This window comes from Hyposmocoma kahamanoa, unplaced genomic scaffold (genome assembly GCF_003589595.1).
Source record: "Hyposmocoma kahamanoa isolate Upper Pololo Valley unplaced genomic scaffold, ASM358959v1 93, whole genome shotgun sequence".
NCBI classification, from domain to species: Eukaryota; Metazoa; Arthropoda; class Insecta; order Lepidoptera; family Cosmopterigidae; genus Hyposmocoma; species Hyposmocoma kahamanoa.
Genome location: NW_020654810.1, coordinates 7911212 through 7927361, shown reverse-complemented (window position 1 = coordinate 7927361; position 16150 = coordinate 7911212). Strand labels below are relative to the sequence as shown.

The window sequence follows — 16150 nt, the reverse complement described above, 5'->3', positions numbered from 1 at the left end:
TGGACAGCATCAACTCCCCTCACTAGCTTTCGAGGCCCTTAACACCCCTCTAGGACTCTTCAGTGCCCACTGGTATGGGGACCTGGTATATAGGGACCAGTTTGGGAAACTATGGTCAAGTGTGTCTGACGTTTATGGTGCATTTATGTTATGCTACACATAAGGCTACGAAACTTGATCGAATACGCAACGAGACAACGTGAAATAATCACAAATTAATTTATGGGGAAATGTATATGCTTTTATTACGCTGATATTAAAATTTTGCCAATCACGACGTTTATAGCTAGTGGAACAAAGACTTTCTTCGTACTTGGATGACAAAAATCCGTGGTACTCGTAGTGATCCATTTAGTTCTTGCAGGTAGAACGATGTTTGAAATACATATTGTACGTGATAAATGTGTGCAAACGTATATTTACAAAGAGCATCTCTCGGAGTTTCTGTCTCTCTCAATCTGCCTTACGAATCAGCAGTAATGTGACGAAGCGACCTCTTTCATCATCATCCCACCTTTTTATCATCATTTTTTCTGGTTATTGACCAACTACTTTGCAATTTTGAATCGTTCTTAAATTCCCTTTCTTTGTCACCCTACTTTTCTTCTTCCATCGACACTCTCTACTAAATTTCCGAAGCGAGCACACATGCTCGACTTTACACAAAATTCTGACCAGTTATACCATTAAAAATCATGTAACCTAACTGCTTCTAAAGTATATTTGTAGTACCATTGAAAATCATGTAACCGAACTGCTTATAAGCATAGTATTTCTTGAAAATACAGACCCTTTTGAGATATGTTCCGTTTTTAACCTGTTAGCCTATATCTAATTTAAATAGTGAGTGTTTTTTTGACATTGTATCTGGTTTATATAATTTTGTTTTGTTACAGCCTTTACGCTTTTACTTTACCTGTTTTTTTCACTTCCTGTACCTTCTCTTTCTTATTTCTACACTAAAATTCATATGGAGCCGTCTATTTAATTATGCGAGGCCTGCGTGATTGTACAGTTTTCAAGTGTAATTTGCTTACCTATGAAATAAATTACTTTTACTTTGTCAAAAATTGGATTCTGGTATTGAAAATAAATATTTAATGATCGGTGGTTATTAGTGAATAATGGATTCGAAGTTTATAGGTGAAATTTATGGTCAGTATATTCAGATTGCGCGATCCGTTGGTAGTGGAAACTGATAATCTTCACGAGTATTCTCTGATCGCCATATCTGTTTCACTAACTGTATTGTTTATTTTTGTCATATTCAGTCACGAGGTCTGACTTACCTAAGGCACATGTGTTGTTTTATTCCACTCGGATGATAGGAATAGATGAAATCAACTATCATTCATCCACACATACATTGCTCCGATCCTGCAGTAAATAACTAAAGCACTTGTGCTATGAAAATCAGAAACAACGACGGTACCACACACACCCAGAGCCGAGACAATATAGAAAAATAAGTTTTCTACTTTGACCCGGCCGGGGATCGAACCCGGGACCTCAAAGATGGCCACACCATGAAAACTGGTATGCAAGCTACTCGAGCACGAAGGTTGTCAAATAACATGTGATAATTTGGCCTCAGTTTTATTTACACTCACATGACTGAATTTTTAGAAAAAAATATTAAAGTTTCTTCTAATTGTGCGTTAACACAACAGAATGTTAACAGGAAAGTTGTAAACATTAATCTAATCCATTTCGCTTTTCTTTAATATACCACGACACCTGTGCAAGCAAGCATGTATTATATGGAGTCATTCTAAAGAGAAAACTATGTTATCCTTTTACAAAGAAATAGTAAAGACTATACTTATATTTGGACCATAAAATTGAGGCGTTATTATTCACTTCTTACATCAATGCTGTTTTAGGCTGGTGGCAATGCATAAAGAAACGGCAAGCCTCTAATTTTACTTGCGTTTTCAATTCTACTCCGTACAAAGTCTGCTTTAATGATCACTATACGTGCGATCCGGTATTACCCTCTTACACGAATTCAAAGTACTAGAATTCGTGTAAGAGGGTAATATCGGATAGATTGAGCATCGTTGTGTAATAGTATACACGATTGTGTAATACTATATATGATTGTGTAATAGTAATACCTTAACATTAAACGCGCCTTCAAATTAGACTGTGACGCTGAAGCTGCGTTTCTAAAGACTGCCTCCGTGGCCGAACGGTTACCATGTCGGACTGCCACGCAGAGGTCCCAGGTTCGATTCCCGGGCCGGGAGAAATATTTATATGGCCTACATTTATTTCTCTCGTGAGTTTGTGGGTAATTTGTGGTTGTCTATGTGTGTGTCCATAGCACCCGCGACACAGGGTTTCCCTAGTGCGGGGCTATGTTGAGTATGTGCGTTATTATTAAAAAAAAAAAGATTGTATGAAAATTCGTTACCGCGGCTGCAGCGACACTAATAATATTTCCCAAATTATTATTTTATTTTAATCTATCGAGTTTTTAGGTTTTCGCGATTGTTACATATAGGAATGAAACTATTTTTCCGGATTTAAATCGCGTATATTTGTTTTTTCATACAAACCGACGTTTTGGGGCCCTTTACAGGTCTGCGAGCATGTCATGGATAAACCTACACATTCAATGAAGTTTGACAAACCCCAGGTTCTTGCAAAAGAAGTCCGTTATCTACCCAGGATGCTGCGAGAGGCCATTGAAATTAAAAAACATCCTAATTTCAACAGGGAAGATGGTCTCTCCGTACCACCAGTTTGGGATGTAGTATTTCCTCTAATGAAAAATCCCAAACAGATATAAGACTGCAGTACTAATTAATATGTTTTAGTTTATTCTAATTTCTATTAATAATTATTAATAAATTGAACTTAATAAAAATTCATTCAATAAAATAATTTGTAAAACTTATTATAGCGTAAATTGGAATGTTTTCTTTGTAAAATTAAAAATAAGGTATTTAATTAATAACTATTGTAACTATAGTGAAAAAATAGGATGGTTTGCATCAATATTAGACATAACTGGTTGAAGACTGTACCACCTCAGTCAACCGTGACCATGGGACCTGTAAAGGGCCCGAAACGTCGGTTTGTTTGAAAAAACAAATATACGCGATTTAAATCCGCAAAAATAGTTTCATTCCTTATTTTAATCTATTTATATTCTTATTTCAATTTAATCTTTATTTTACGCCTGTATTTTATTCTAGTTTATTATCATTATTATTGTATTATGTCATATTTTATATGTAAAATGGGATTAGCCTGAAAATAAACAATTATTATTATTATATCTATTTTAGATTTTCGCCTCTCCCAAGGCCTAAAAGATTAAATTTGAATTTTAAATGGGAGAGGTAGTGTTCCCCGGCAATGGCACAGTCGGCCGAGGTCAGGGACTCAATTTCAAGAACCGGCGAACAATACGTGCGGTATCGAGCAGGACCGCCTTCTGCATTTGTCCTGGAAGCGACACGCCACAGAAATCCAACCGACTTAAGCTGTTAGCAAGGCTGACTGGAATTAACCCACTGCGGACAAAATAATTAAGATTTTTTCAGCGGAGGCCACATCCTACATGTCGGTGATTATTATTATTAATAATATTTTCTAAATGCACGTTACACTTAGCCAGAGTCGTTATAATAAGTGCAACTAACATCGTGATCACTTGAACGTTATCAGTATCTACTACAAAGGAATCTTTCGATCAGAGTATACTAATCCAATATCGCAATTGGATTTAATGCCAATAATTACGTTACGGAATTACCGTTCGTATTCACGTGTGGTAGAAGTTAACTGTATTTAATAAGTGGAAAGGTTTTCTACGAGAGTAATGAACCTTTTCTACCGGAAATACAATGGCCCTAATGGTTGCGCATTTGTGTGATCGTTATACGTTTTGTTATTGCACGTCAATGATTATAATGATTGATGAAAGACAGCAATAAATATCAATGCCAAAAATCAAAAGTAAAAACGTCGAGGAATAAAATTATAGTTTCTAGTAAAAAAATACGCTTCTCCACAGGCACACAGGACTTGTCAACTTATGTCTCAAGGTGTCGGGCGCATTGGCAGTGCCCCTCAGATCTTTGCGATTTAAAGCTTTGAGTGGCACTGCAACTGTTATGGACAGGTGTGTAGCTTACCATTAGGCGCACGACTTGTTCATCCCGTCACCTGATATTACAAAAAAATATGATGTATGAGGACGTTCCGGGTTCGATTCACGGTAGAACCCAGGAATGGGTTCTGGTGTGGGTGTTCTGGAAAGTAGCTCGGAGTGAATTCCGTTGCTCTGGTACTCATAGTACAGAAAATTAAATCTGTTTGCGTCGGGGGTTAAAAAAAGAGAATCAACTTATCGTTCTTTCCTATACTCACCTCGTTGAACAGTACAACTTTGTAATTTGCGAGTCTTGCGACGTTGCAATTCGTATTGATTTTGTTAGGTAAAGCCATATGCTATTACATATATGTCTACAAAACACATCTCACATAATTCAAACGTAGTTGTTTTTTCACATTTACTGCGTAAAGGAAACAAAAAGTCATAATGGAAAATGGAGACAAATCTTTATCAAACTTACGAAACGTATTGACTGTTAGCGAAGTCGGTCGAAGCTTCTAAATTTATATTATTTTATATAGTATTATTTCGAGTGACATATTTGTAAAAAGTTGCAGCTGCGGTTTTTAAAGATATAAAAGAAATCATAACAAGAGTGGCTAACGTAGAAACAACCGTTACGAAGCAACGCGCTAAGCGGTGCGGTTGCTTCATGATATTTATCAGTAATTATATAGGTACACTACAGCATCTGATCAAGGCACAATATTGAAACACAGTCGATAAAAGAGACTGTTTGATTCGCTTATGCAACTATTATAATATTACTACTATGATTATAAAACTATTTTTCGCGTACAAATCGTGTATATTTTGTTGCATAAGATTTGGAAGAAAAAGAGGTTATGAGAGAAAATTTTGCATAATTTTTTTTTCATCACGACGTTTTTTATACATTTAAAAACCTTTACATTTCTCAGTGTATTTATAAAAAAAATAAAAAGTGTATCTCGAAAAATATAAAAAAGAACTGACCTTCACTTTCCATAGTGCGATGTTCACGGGTTACAAGGAGGCGGCTCTCGCCGGAGCCTCGTTCGTCTGTGCATGCGCATTTTGTCAAGAAGCGAAGCGTGCCCGTGAACTACATTTCACGCCTTGGTTTATTTGTTTACTATCGGAGAAAACTACGATAATAAATTAAGGTGTAAAATATTTTAGCGTAATAAAGTAGAGATGTGATATTATTAATTTAGATTTTATTACCTCTTGACTAAAGACTTGCAAAGTATCTGAAGTGGGAAAATTCACTGTTATTCTTTGCCCATGCTACTTTCAAATAAGCCTTGTATTAAACGTATAACGATATAATGTTCCACGTAAATTTCAACTCCATAATATGCGATTTGATATCGGTATGTACTCAACAAGTGGATGGAGAGCTAGGTCGGGTGGGCTGACCTAGTGGTGGCGGGAACGTTGAAAGCGACATCGCGCGCATAATGACAGTGGCAGGGAAGGTGGTTGCGCCGGCGGCGACGGCGGCTCGCCCGTGGACAGTGCTCGCGCACCTCGCCATGCGCACTCGCTCGCTACATGGCGCGTCGCCTGGCGCTGCTTGCGCTGCTGGCGTGCGCGGTGGCCCTCGTGGTACACCGCCCGCATTACTCCGCGGAAAACTCCGACTCGGAATCCTTCGACCCCTTTGTCATGTGGGACGATTACGACTCTTATGAAACCGTCCGCCCTCCGCGACTTAACAAAACTAGTGCCAAAGTGATACTGAGGGGTAAAGTTCCCAAAGTGAACGTGACTGTGAAGACCGCCAAAGGTCAAAATAAAAAGAACATTATTAAGTCCACCACTATTAACATTCAAAGTCACGCTAATTTTATTATGACAAAAAAACCGGCTGTAGTTAGTGTATCTGTGAAACATCCTATAAAGAAAGTACAACAGACCATTGAAGTTGATGATGAATATACCTTTGAAGTTGATGATGAGTGGGTGGAGGAAAGTAGCGTGGTGCAAGTGGCGAAGCCAATTCCTAAAAAGCCGAGTACCACTCGGCGACCATCGACGACACGACGAAGGACTACGACTACCTCGACGACAACACGCCGACCAACTACCCGTCGTTCTACCACTCGTCGTCCAACAACGCCTAACAAAAAATCGCAGAATGAGAAAATCGCCTGCTTACCAAAAAACCCCGGGTGGCTCTCTACATATTTTAAGGGTAATAAACTAAAGGATAACAAAAAAAACTCGAAGAAGCCATCAAAATCAGGTTGGTTCCTAGGTAGGTTCAATTGTAATTTGTTTATTATTCAAAAATACTTAACAATCTTGATAAAAACTGCAAACAAAAACACTTTCCCATATTTTTTGACATCACTTACCCACAAATTACCTGTGTGCTTCTCAAATTCATTGAAACGGACAATGACCATAAACCAAAGCCACACATGGCTGCGTTGAAACAAGTACAGTCACCGTCAAATTGTGAACGGTTTCTAATTCCGCTTTCGTTAGTGCTTTTATCTTTTTTCTGGTCGTTTAATACGCGAAATAAATTCGTAGTTTTGTTTTACTAATGTCAGGAAAATAACTGGTAAGCGCATATAGTTACTTAGCTTACTCATATTATAATTATGAACACTATTTATTGTAATTCGATTAATTTATTGACTTTGCAATTATTTATATGTGTCTGATTAAGGTACATTTTTTACAAAGTACATGAATTATGTTAAGCGAAAAGAACGCGATTTTTTTTATTTTTTGAGGATGTTCTTGTTTAGCAAGACCGGAAATTGTACTAGGACAAGCTCTAATTTTACCACACGAATCTATCGTACTTTCTTTCTATACTGTCTATCATTTCTACAACATATCAGCATTATCTATTTTTATTCGTGTCTACCATATAATAGCTTTGCCATTACAATAATTTCTTTTACAATATTGCTTTGAATGTAAGTTGGGTGAAATTAGGGTTACTATTACGCTTTCACGAATGACGTGACAATATATATTTATTCATTTACAAAAGATTTAAGTTACAATCAATGCAATTATTATACTATTAGAATTACTTGAATTGACCGTGTAAAGATATTTATTGACTGTGTTGATTGTAATCAAGAATTAACGCACAAAATCTGATCTATACATGCCATTCCCGCGTACACGGCTCACTTGCAATTATATTGTCGTTTTTAAATATTTATTTAAAACTGCATTATTAAGTTAACAGTACAAAATACATTTCACATAAACAAAATACATTAGTTTCTGTAGTTAAAAAGTAAAACGATTTATTACAACATTTTTACCCGAAAAACTATTTGAAAACTATTCTGCCAAATAATTACCGGGTGTCGTCAATTGTTTCACTTCAAATCGACCAATTTAACTTGAGCTTTGCTGTAATGGACGATAATTTAAAAATTACATATTTCATATTTAATTACCGTTTAAATGTGATTCCGTTTGTTTTGTAAATAGATGTTTTGCTGTTTTCCCACATCACCGAATGGAACAGCCGTCCATTGTTAGAGATATTATCTTTAATACAATAAATACAGAATATTTTTGGAATATACGAAGACGTACATAGGTCAGTTGTTGGCGCTATCTATTTCAGCTTTCTAATTTGTGATTTTAGCGCAAACGAGGGTTGATATTTAAAAGTAATATAAGGCGCATTTGCCCGATGAGTTGCCAGGGGTGGATGGCCCTTATTTCGTCTCTATTTCTGGTTTTATACTCGATGACCGGATGCATGCCTAATTAGTCCCTAGAGGTGGAATATTTTTTCAAATTTGAATATAAGTACTAGTGAGGTACCCCTATTCCAACAAATAAGAATTATCGAAATCGGTTCACAAACCTCGGAGTAATCGTGTAACATTCACACAAAATAAATACTGTCGAATTGAGAACGTCCTTGTTTTTCGTATCTGGTTAAAAAAGTACAATTCTATTATCATTTTTATTAGATGGTTTGGGTTTTAGGGTCGTTTGTATAAATTTCAACGTCCTGTATATGGTTACCGCTAACGAATAACAATGCATTTTGGACTGGAGTGTAGAGATGATCAAGGCAAGCCCCACGAACGGAAACATATTTGCGATATTAAGGATGCTTAATATCACAAATGTTTATAAGTAGCGGTAGCCACTTTCTATCAGGTAGATCATCTAACTGTTCGCCGGTTGTAGTACGATAAAAAGCCACAAAACCCAAAATTACCTAATGGTTATTTGAGAGAGAACTTTCTCTTATAATAAGAGAAAACTCCATGGGTTTTTACGTTTTCTCATATTATTTTTGCGATTTTTACATATAGGAAATGGCGTTATTTTTCGGGTCTAATTTGTTTTTCAAACAAACCACGTTTCGGGCCCTTCACAGATCCCTTGGTCACGGATAACTGAGATAGTAGAGTCATCAACCAGTTATCTCTAATATTAAATAACTACGCTATTTTGTATAGTCACTGAAAGTTATTAATCAAATAACTTATTTTAATTTTCCAAAGAACATCTAGTTTCAAATTCCAATGGCGATTTAAATCCGAAAAATGGTTTAATTTTCTATTCATATTTTGGTAATGTTATGATACGAAGGTTTAGTACAACAAAGTCACAGTGATCATTCATTTTAACAAGGTTACAAACTAAACTAAACTTTCGTACACAACATTACCAAAATGTAAATAGGAAATGAAACCATTTTTTCGGATTTAAATCGCCTTTGGAATTTGAAATGATAATGTTCTGTGGAAAATAAAAATAAGGTATTTAATTAATATATTTTTGTAACTATACAAAATAGCGTTTAGATTTAGATTGCATGAATATTGTCAGGATTTCTCTAGTGCAGGGTTATGTTTGTGTGCGTTATTATTATTAATACAATTATTATAGGTGAAATTGTTTAAGTCTCCTATTTCAGCATACAAAAATTATCAACTAATTCGTTCCTAGAATCTTTAAATCACTTCTGAAAAAAAAAAGATTGCCAGTTTTATTACATATAAATAAATAAATAAATAAATAACGCACACACTCAACATAGCCCCACACTAGGGAAACCCTGTGTCGCGGGTGCCATGGACACACACATAGACAACCACAAATTACACCCAAACTCACGAGAGAAATAAATGTAAGCCATACAAACATTTCTCCCGGCCCGGGAATCGAACTTGGGACCTCTGCGTGGCAGTCCGGCATGGTAACCGTTCGGCCACGGAGGCAGTTAGTATATATAAAATAACTGGCAATCTTTATATATTTATTTATATTTATATATATATATATATATGTATATGTGTATCTATATATCTCTATATAGATATATATATATATGATGAGGAAGAAAAGTCAGATGTAAAAATAGCATAAAATTGCATGGAACTAATGAGAATAAACATGGTTTATTAAGGTTACAATTGTTCCACGAGGAACTCAATACATGGAACTACTAGGAATAAATTAAACCTCTGACGTTCTTCGCACATCTGTCAATAAAACATACAGGGTTCAATTATAAAATACTAACAACCTCACAGAACTATATTACTGACATCACATACAATAACTTTTGTTCTATGACTTTAATAATTCATCAAATTGGACTTTCGTACCAAAATAAAAATATTGAAATGTATATAAAACTCTATCTCGATCTGTAAAAAGTAATAACTGTACGGTGCGATGTACAACGCAGGAGCTGAGTAAGGGATCGTTGCGGAGGACGCTTGCACATTTGAACTTACAACCTTGCTACCAAACACCGATCTAAACATTGTCAGATAGTACAACAAAAACTTAAAGTATATTTTTGGTAAATTTATTATGTTTTGTAAAAAGTTGTGGAGCAAAAGTTGTTGTTTATGATTGATGAATCCTGTACAGGATTACTTTCGTATATCCACAAAAAAATTACCACTTTATTGGCAAGACATAATGAAAAGGTTTTTTTTTCTAAAATATTTTTCTAAATATTTCTCCATGCTAATAACAGTATAGCTTAGAGGATGGAAAAAATGGTCATTACTTGGCACGAACAAGTCGTGCGCCTGATGGTAAGCTACATGCCTGCCCATAACAGTTGCAGTGCCACTCGGAGCTTTAAATCGCAAAGATATGAGGGGCACTGCCACTGCGCCTGTCACCCTGAGACATAGGTTGACAAGTCCCATGTGCCTGTACTTTCACCAGTACCCTTACCCTTCAAAACCGGAACGCAATAATGCTCACATTGTGGCAGTAGACCCTAGACGAATTCTTTCACATCTATGGTTCCATCGTACAGCCTCTTTATATATTTAGTAACTTTACTCGTTTTTTGGCGTAAAGATTTAAAAGTAAGACGCAAAAAAAGACAAAAGAATAGCACACGAGTACGACAGAAATTTGTACCACAAACAAAATGAAAAGATTTAAATGCACATGAAGAACTTTCAAATTTACTATGTAACGTTGAAGATTTTTCAAGTGCTTTTTCTGTGTCACGATTAACGACTATTGTGAATTAAAGCAAATCATACGGATAATTGGTTAAGCACAGTAAAAGTCCCACTCAACTTTTTACCACTTTCCTTTTCTAAGTGACAGAACTCTATTTATATCTTAAGTGTAAACCTGCGCATGTTGTTAACTGAATATTACTGTACTTAACTACAGATACAGATATTGAATATTTAAACTAAATAGTCTGGAATACACCACAACATGTAACTGTTCTAAAATTAATTAATACAAAAATCGAACACCATGGACTTTGTCGAACACAAAAAGAAATTCCTTCGAATTTATACAGAGCCAGGGCGTATACTCTCGTTCTCGAACATTCGTCCGAAACAATTGCTGTGAAATAACTAATACTCCACCAGTTTAAAAGATAATATCAAGTATGAAGCTTCATTTGCATCATGCGTCTTTAAATTGGTCGAGTATTACTTATTTCACAGTAATTATTTCGGGCGGATGTCGGACGAACGAGAGTGGATTTTTTCTTTGTGTTCGATCTTTCTATTAATAACCATTTATAAACCATTTATTCACCGCACAAAATATTAAACGTAACTTATTCAATGATAAAAATTATAACAATTACAATATACAACCATTACAATTACAATTACCGTGTAGCAGGGGAGCAAGCTCAGCACACACTATGTAGAGCATATGCTCATACACAGCTCTGATTTTCACTTGTCCCCGCCGTTGTGGACATACAGATACATAAAACACGCACACAAAAACATAAACTAAAATTAAATATAATGAAATTCGCACATTTAAATTAAGTAAAGTAATTCACAATACAGCTACTAACTATACATACATAACTAACTGTGATATAGACAAATCATTGTAATTCTAATACCAATACAATTTACTGTCGGTTACTAATGTTATAAATAAAGTAATACTATTTTACACTAGAGGCACGCTTCCTTCTTTTTGTGACTTAAAAAATAAACCCTGAAGTTGCGACATTAAACATAATTGGGACTGTGGCGCCAGTGACTCACAAGCACCACTGTTCGACATCTTTTTTAAATTCATTTCTAATAAGGTTTTTGAACACAATTTTCTAATAGTAACGCGTTTCGTATTGGTAAGTGACAATTACTGCTTGTTCATTATGGGTCAGCGTGGATTATTAATTAATGGTTCGTGAGTAGTAATTAAAAGTTAGTAAAAAAAAGTAGTAGGTTAGTAATTGATGGTTTGGTGTTAATTACTGGAGATTTAGAGAAATTCTAATTTAAGTTTTTTTAATAATAATTATAATAGCTTTTTATGAAACATACTGCAGCATAATCTTTCTTGAGGATTATGGCTGTCAAATAAACTCATCGAGTATATAACCAGAAATAGAGACGAAATAAGGACCATCCATCCCTAGCAACTCATCAGGCAACTGGGCCTTATACATATTACTTTTAAATATCAAGTATCGTTTGCACTGAAATCACAAATTAGAAAGCCGAAATAGTATAGCGCCAACAACTGACCTGTGTGTACGTCTTCGTATATTTCAAAAATATTCTGTATGTATTTATTGTAATAAAGATTATCTAATATATAATAACAATGGCTGGGCTGTCCCATTCGGTGGTGTGGGAAAAACAGCAATACATCTAATTACAAAACGAACGGAATCACATTTGATAGGTAATTAAATAATAAATATGTAATTTTTAAATTTTCGTCCACAACAGGATAGCTTAAGTTAAACTGGTCGATTTGACGAAACCCGTCAATTGTTTCAAATTCGGACTGGCCAATCGGAGCGCAGTTATCACAGTAATGATTCGGTAGAATAGTTTTCAAACAAATTAAATGACATCTCGTCTCTACTTCTGGTTATATACTCGATGATATGCGTTTAAAAACAAGAAAGCAACTTCTAAAGACGTCCTTCCCTTAACATAATCGCGCGTCATCGTGCTTTTGCCGATTGATGCGCTGAGGCAAATTTAGACCGCCCGCCAACCTTGCGCGTGTATGCCAGCGATCATTGTATGTGTGAGTAGTGCTTACTTATCCTGTGTAATTTCGGTACTGTGCGTGGCTAGAGATTCAAGATTTTGATTTGCAGAGCAACGACCTCACTATTGAGATATTGTAGGACCAAATGACGTTCTTCGATGAAATAAAAGAAATTAAATGACGTAATAGTACATTGTCACTTACAAATGTTTTGGGCGGCATAATATGTATCTAGCCCGAATGTATTAAAATATCGATCATTGGTACGATCACTCTTGCAGACTAATTTTGCAAAAAAAAGAATATCACGATAATCAATAAAATCTAAGACAAGATTAATTGTTGTAATTTATTACTCATTTAATATTTAACTAAAAACCTGTAACCTTATTATTTAAGGATGAAAATGAATAAAGTTTTTGTCATTATTTTTTATCTAAACTGGTTAACTATAACTATAAAACACTCACTGGTAGAATATTTTTTTTTCTGTAATGCAAAGATCTCGTTCGCAAAGGCTATTTATACGAGCTGAGTTAAAAATAACGCACCAATGCTAAGCAGTAGCAGTAGACCTCCTTTGGCATGAGTTCGCCCAGGGTAGTACTACCACCTGACTTATTTCTGCCGCCAAACAGTAATGTGAGCATTACTGTGTTCCTGTTGTGAAGGGTAAGAGTGCTGGCAAAATTACAGTCACATGGGACTTGTCAACTTATGTCTCCGGGTAACGAGTTGCGATTTAAAGCTCTGAGGGGCGCTGCAACTATTATGGACAGGCGACACGCCTGTTTACCACCAGGTCCACGATTTGTTCATTCCATCACTTAGTATTATAAAAATAGCAGGGAGACTATAACTATTTATAACTATTTTAATTAAATTTATTTAAATTATATATATATATATTATATAGATTTTTATTTTAAGATTGAAATCGGTCTTTACTTTCGATTTAGTACCTAGGTATATACACTACATAATATATACAACTTAATAAATAATAATTTATTTATTTATTTCAGACAGTACAGTCACGTGTCCATATGTGTTAGTAGGTGCTTTCAGCTATGTTAGTAGAATGCATAATATTCACTTTCTTGACTTGAGGGAGAGCGACATAAGACAGCTGTTCTCGCATAGAGATCTCGCGCTTTATGACGCCCTCGTGTACCCTTGAAGACGTTATTGAATTGGACAGGCAAGGCACTGAAGGTTTTTTAGTGTAATTGTTTCATAGGTTTGACGTGTGAGGTCTGGCAATATCTGATCTTTTTCATACAAAAAAGTGCGCTTTTAACCTCTATCCGTCCTGGTGGAAAGTCTCGTCGTCACTTTCTGTCATTTCGTCGAAGATGTAGCATGCATACCTAAATAATGCATATTCACTCTCGACTTGAAAAGATCCCAGTTACAAAGTCCGCAGGCAGGGAATTCCACTCCCTAGCCGCTCGCCATATAAATGTAGATTCCTGGGAATGTCCACAACGGAAGGGTGGAACGGTCTAGTAATAATAACGGTCTGTCTGTGCAAATTACAGTCAGAAGGAGTCGCCTGCATGTGACAGAGGTTTAATCAGTGCCCTCGTCGTTTATTGTCCAAAAGAAAGACGGTCTAATTTATAATTCCTGTCAGTCTAGTGAGTCTGTCCCTGTTAGAGAGAGTATCCATGGAGACTGGACGTGACAAATAATAATAAAAATAATAATACTGTGCTAGGCAACCACATAAATTACCTGGTCTCAAACTAGGTAATTTCCTGTACTGGACGTTACCCAGAGCACCCAGAGCATATCAATTGAGAAAACTTCGTTTTCTAACCGGGCCTCATCACAGTGTGAACCATTGAGTAACTGAGGTCATCAAAATTAGAAAGCTCTTATATTTTTCTTTGAGCACTTCACCAAACCAGCTTCGAATAGTCGACTATTAGACACACGCCCCTTTAAAAAAACAACTTTATTTAAATCTAATGCACCTATTAAATTGGAAAAAGTTACTACTGCTCTTAACCTAACTCAAACAAATAATATACACTGATTTTCCGGTTGACGTAGCGAAGCAATGTAGGTAATCCAACCGAGCAATCATCGATCGTGTAGAACGCAGAAAATGACCGGTGCGCCTACGCCGCCTATGCGACAACGTACACGCACACTGATCTACATGTCGCTCTCGAATGTCCCACTGACTGATTTAACAAAGTTTTCTTTCTACAAGTACAACTAATATCTCCTTAACCCACATTTTACTTTATCAAAGATTTAATAGTAACGCTATAAAGTCTTTCATAAATTAATAATTCTATTATATGATATATTAATAACACTGTTATTTACGACGTTTTATGAGCTGCACAAATAGTTTGATATACTTTATGCGTACATTTATTTCATATTCTATACATAGTTAAAATAAATAAGAAAACGCTTGTGAAAGGTTTCTGTTCTACAAATCCTTGACAAGTTGACAAATTAACCCCTGGCTGTAAAAAAAGGCACATCTACAAAATGACAGATTTTCAGGAGAGAGGTTCAAGCATTCCACAACCAAAATTAATCCATAACTTTTTTATGCTTAAATATATTTTGCCAATCTTTTTATACGTGCAGCTTGTGTGTCAAGTGTACACAGAAAGCGTTCTCGTCCTGTGTATACTTGTATACGATGCTCTCAGAATGCTGTGGTGTTACCGCACTACTGTAGCGCTTCGGGAATGTTTACTTAGGCGCAAGTTTAGTGCCATTTTGCGGAAGCGGGTCACATCCCTTATAGGCAGAGAGTGGGGCAGCGCCAATAGTCTTCTTCGTACAGTGGCCGATAGGAACGATGGGCCCATATTATATCAATGGGTACGGGTAGACTTCATTGTTTAGATGATTTTAACATACTTTGTAAGTATTTTTTAGTAACACTATATGGATATTTTATCCGAAATAAAGATTTGAATTTAAATAGAAGTGTTAAAAAAAATCACGTACATGCGCATAATTTGTTTCATAGTTATTTTTTTCATCGAACTATTGTGTCCCACTGCTGGCCAAAGGTCGCCCCCAAATTTCTCCATCGCTCTCCGTCTTTAATGATTTCCTACCACTCCTTCTCGTACGTTAGAACGTTGATAACATAAGAGTCCTTTATATTACTAGCCAAGGCCGTTTGACGGTAGGATATCACCCGGAGTTTCTTCACACCCTGATCTCGGGACTGTCATTACGCCAGTCAACGTTTTTTATGATACCAAGTGATGGGAAAAACGAGTCGTACGCCTGGTGATAAGCGACACGTTTGACCATAGCAGTCACAGTGCCTGACAGAGATCTGAGAGGCACTGCCATCGCGTCCGTCACACTGAGACGTTGACAAGTCTCATTTGCCTGTAATTTCCCCAGCACTCTTAGAGTAATGGTCACATTACTGCCTGGCGGCAGAAATATATAAAGTGGCAGTATTTCGGTGGACGAACTCTTTCACATAAAGCTGCTACCAAAAGACATCAACGCAGCCACTACGTTCTTTGAGCAAGCGCATCTCAGTTAATGGTATACATATATATGAATAAG

General features: G+C 36.0%; 1 protein-coding gene across 1 annotated transcript in view; it reads left to right on the top strand.

Annotated features, from left to right (window-relative positions):
• The first annotated feature begins 5601 nt into the window (after positions 1 to 5601).
• The window catches only part of LOC113237360 (carboxypeptidase A2-like), a 38597-nt gene continuing 28048 nt past the window's right edge, over positions 5602 to 16150 (top strand). The window contains exon 1 of the mRNA XM_026473785.1: positions 5602 to 6371. Within this exon, the coding sequence (XP_026329570.1) occupies positions 5666 to 6371 (706 nt within the window). The 5' untranslated portion in view covers positions 5602 to 5665. The remainder of the gene's footprint in view (positions 6372 to 16150) is intronic.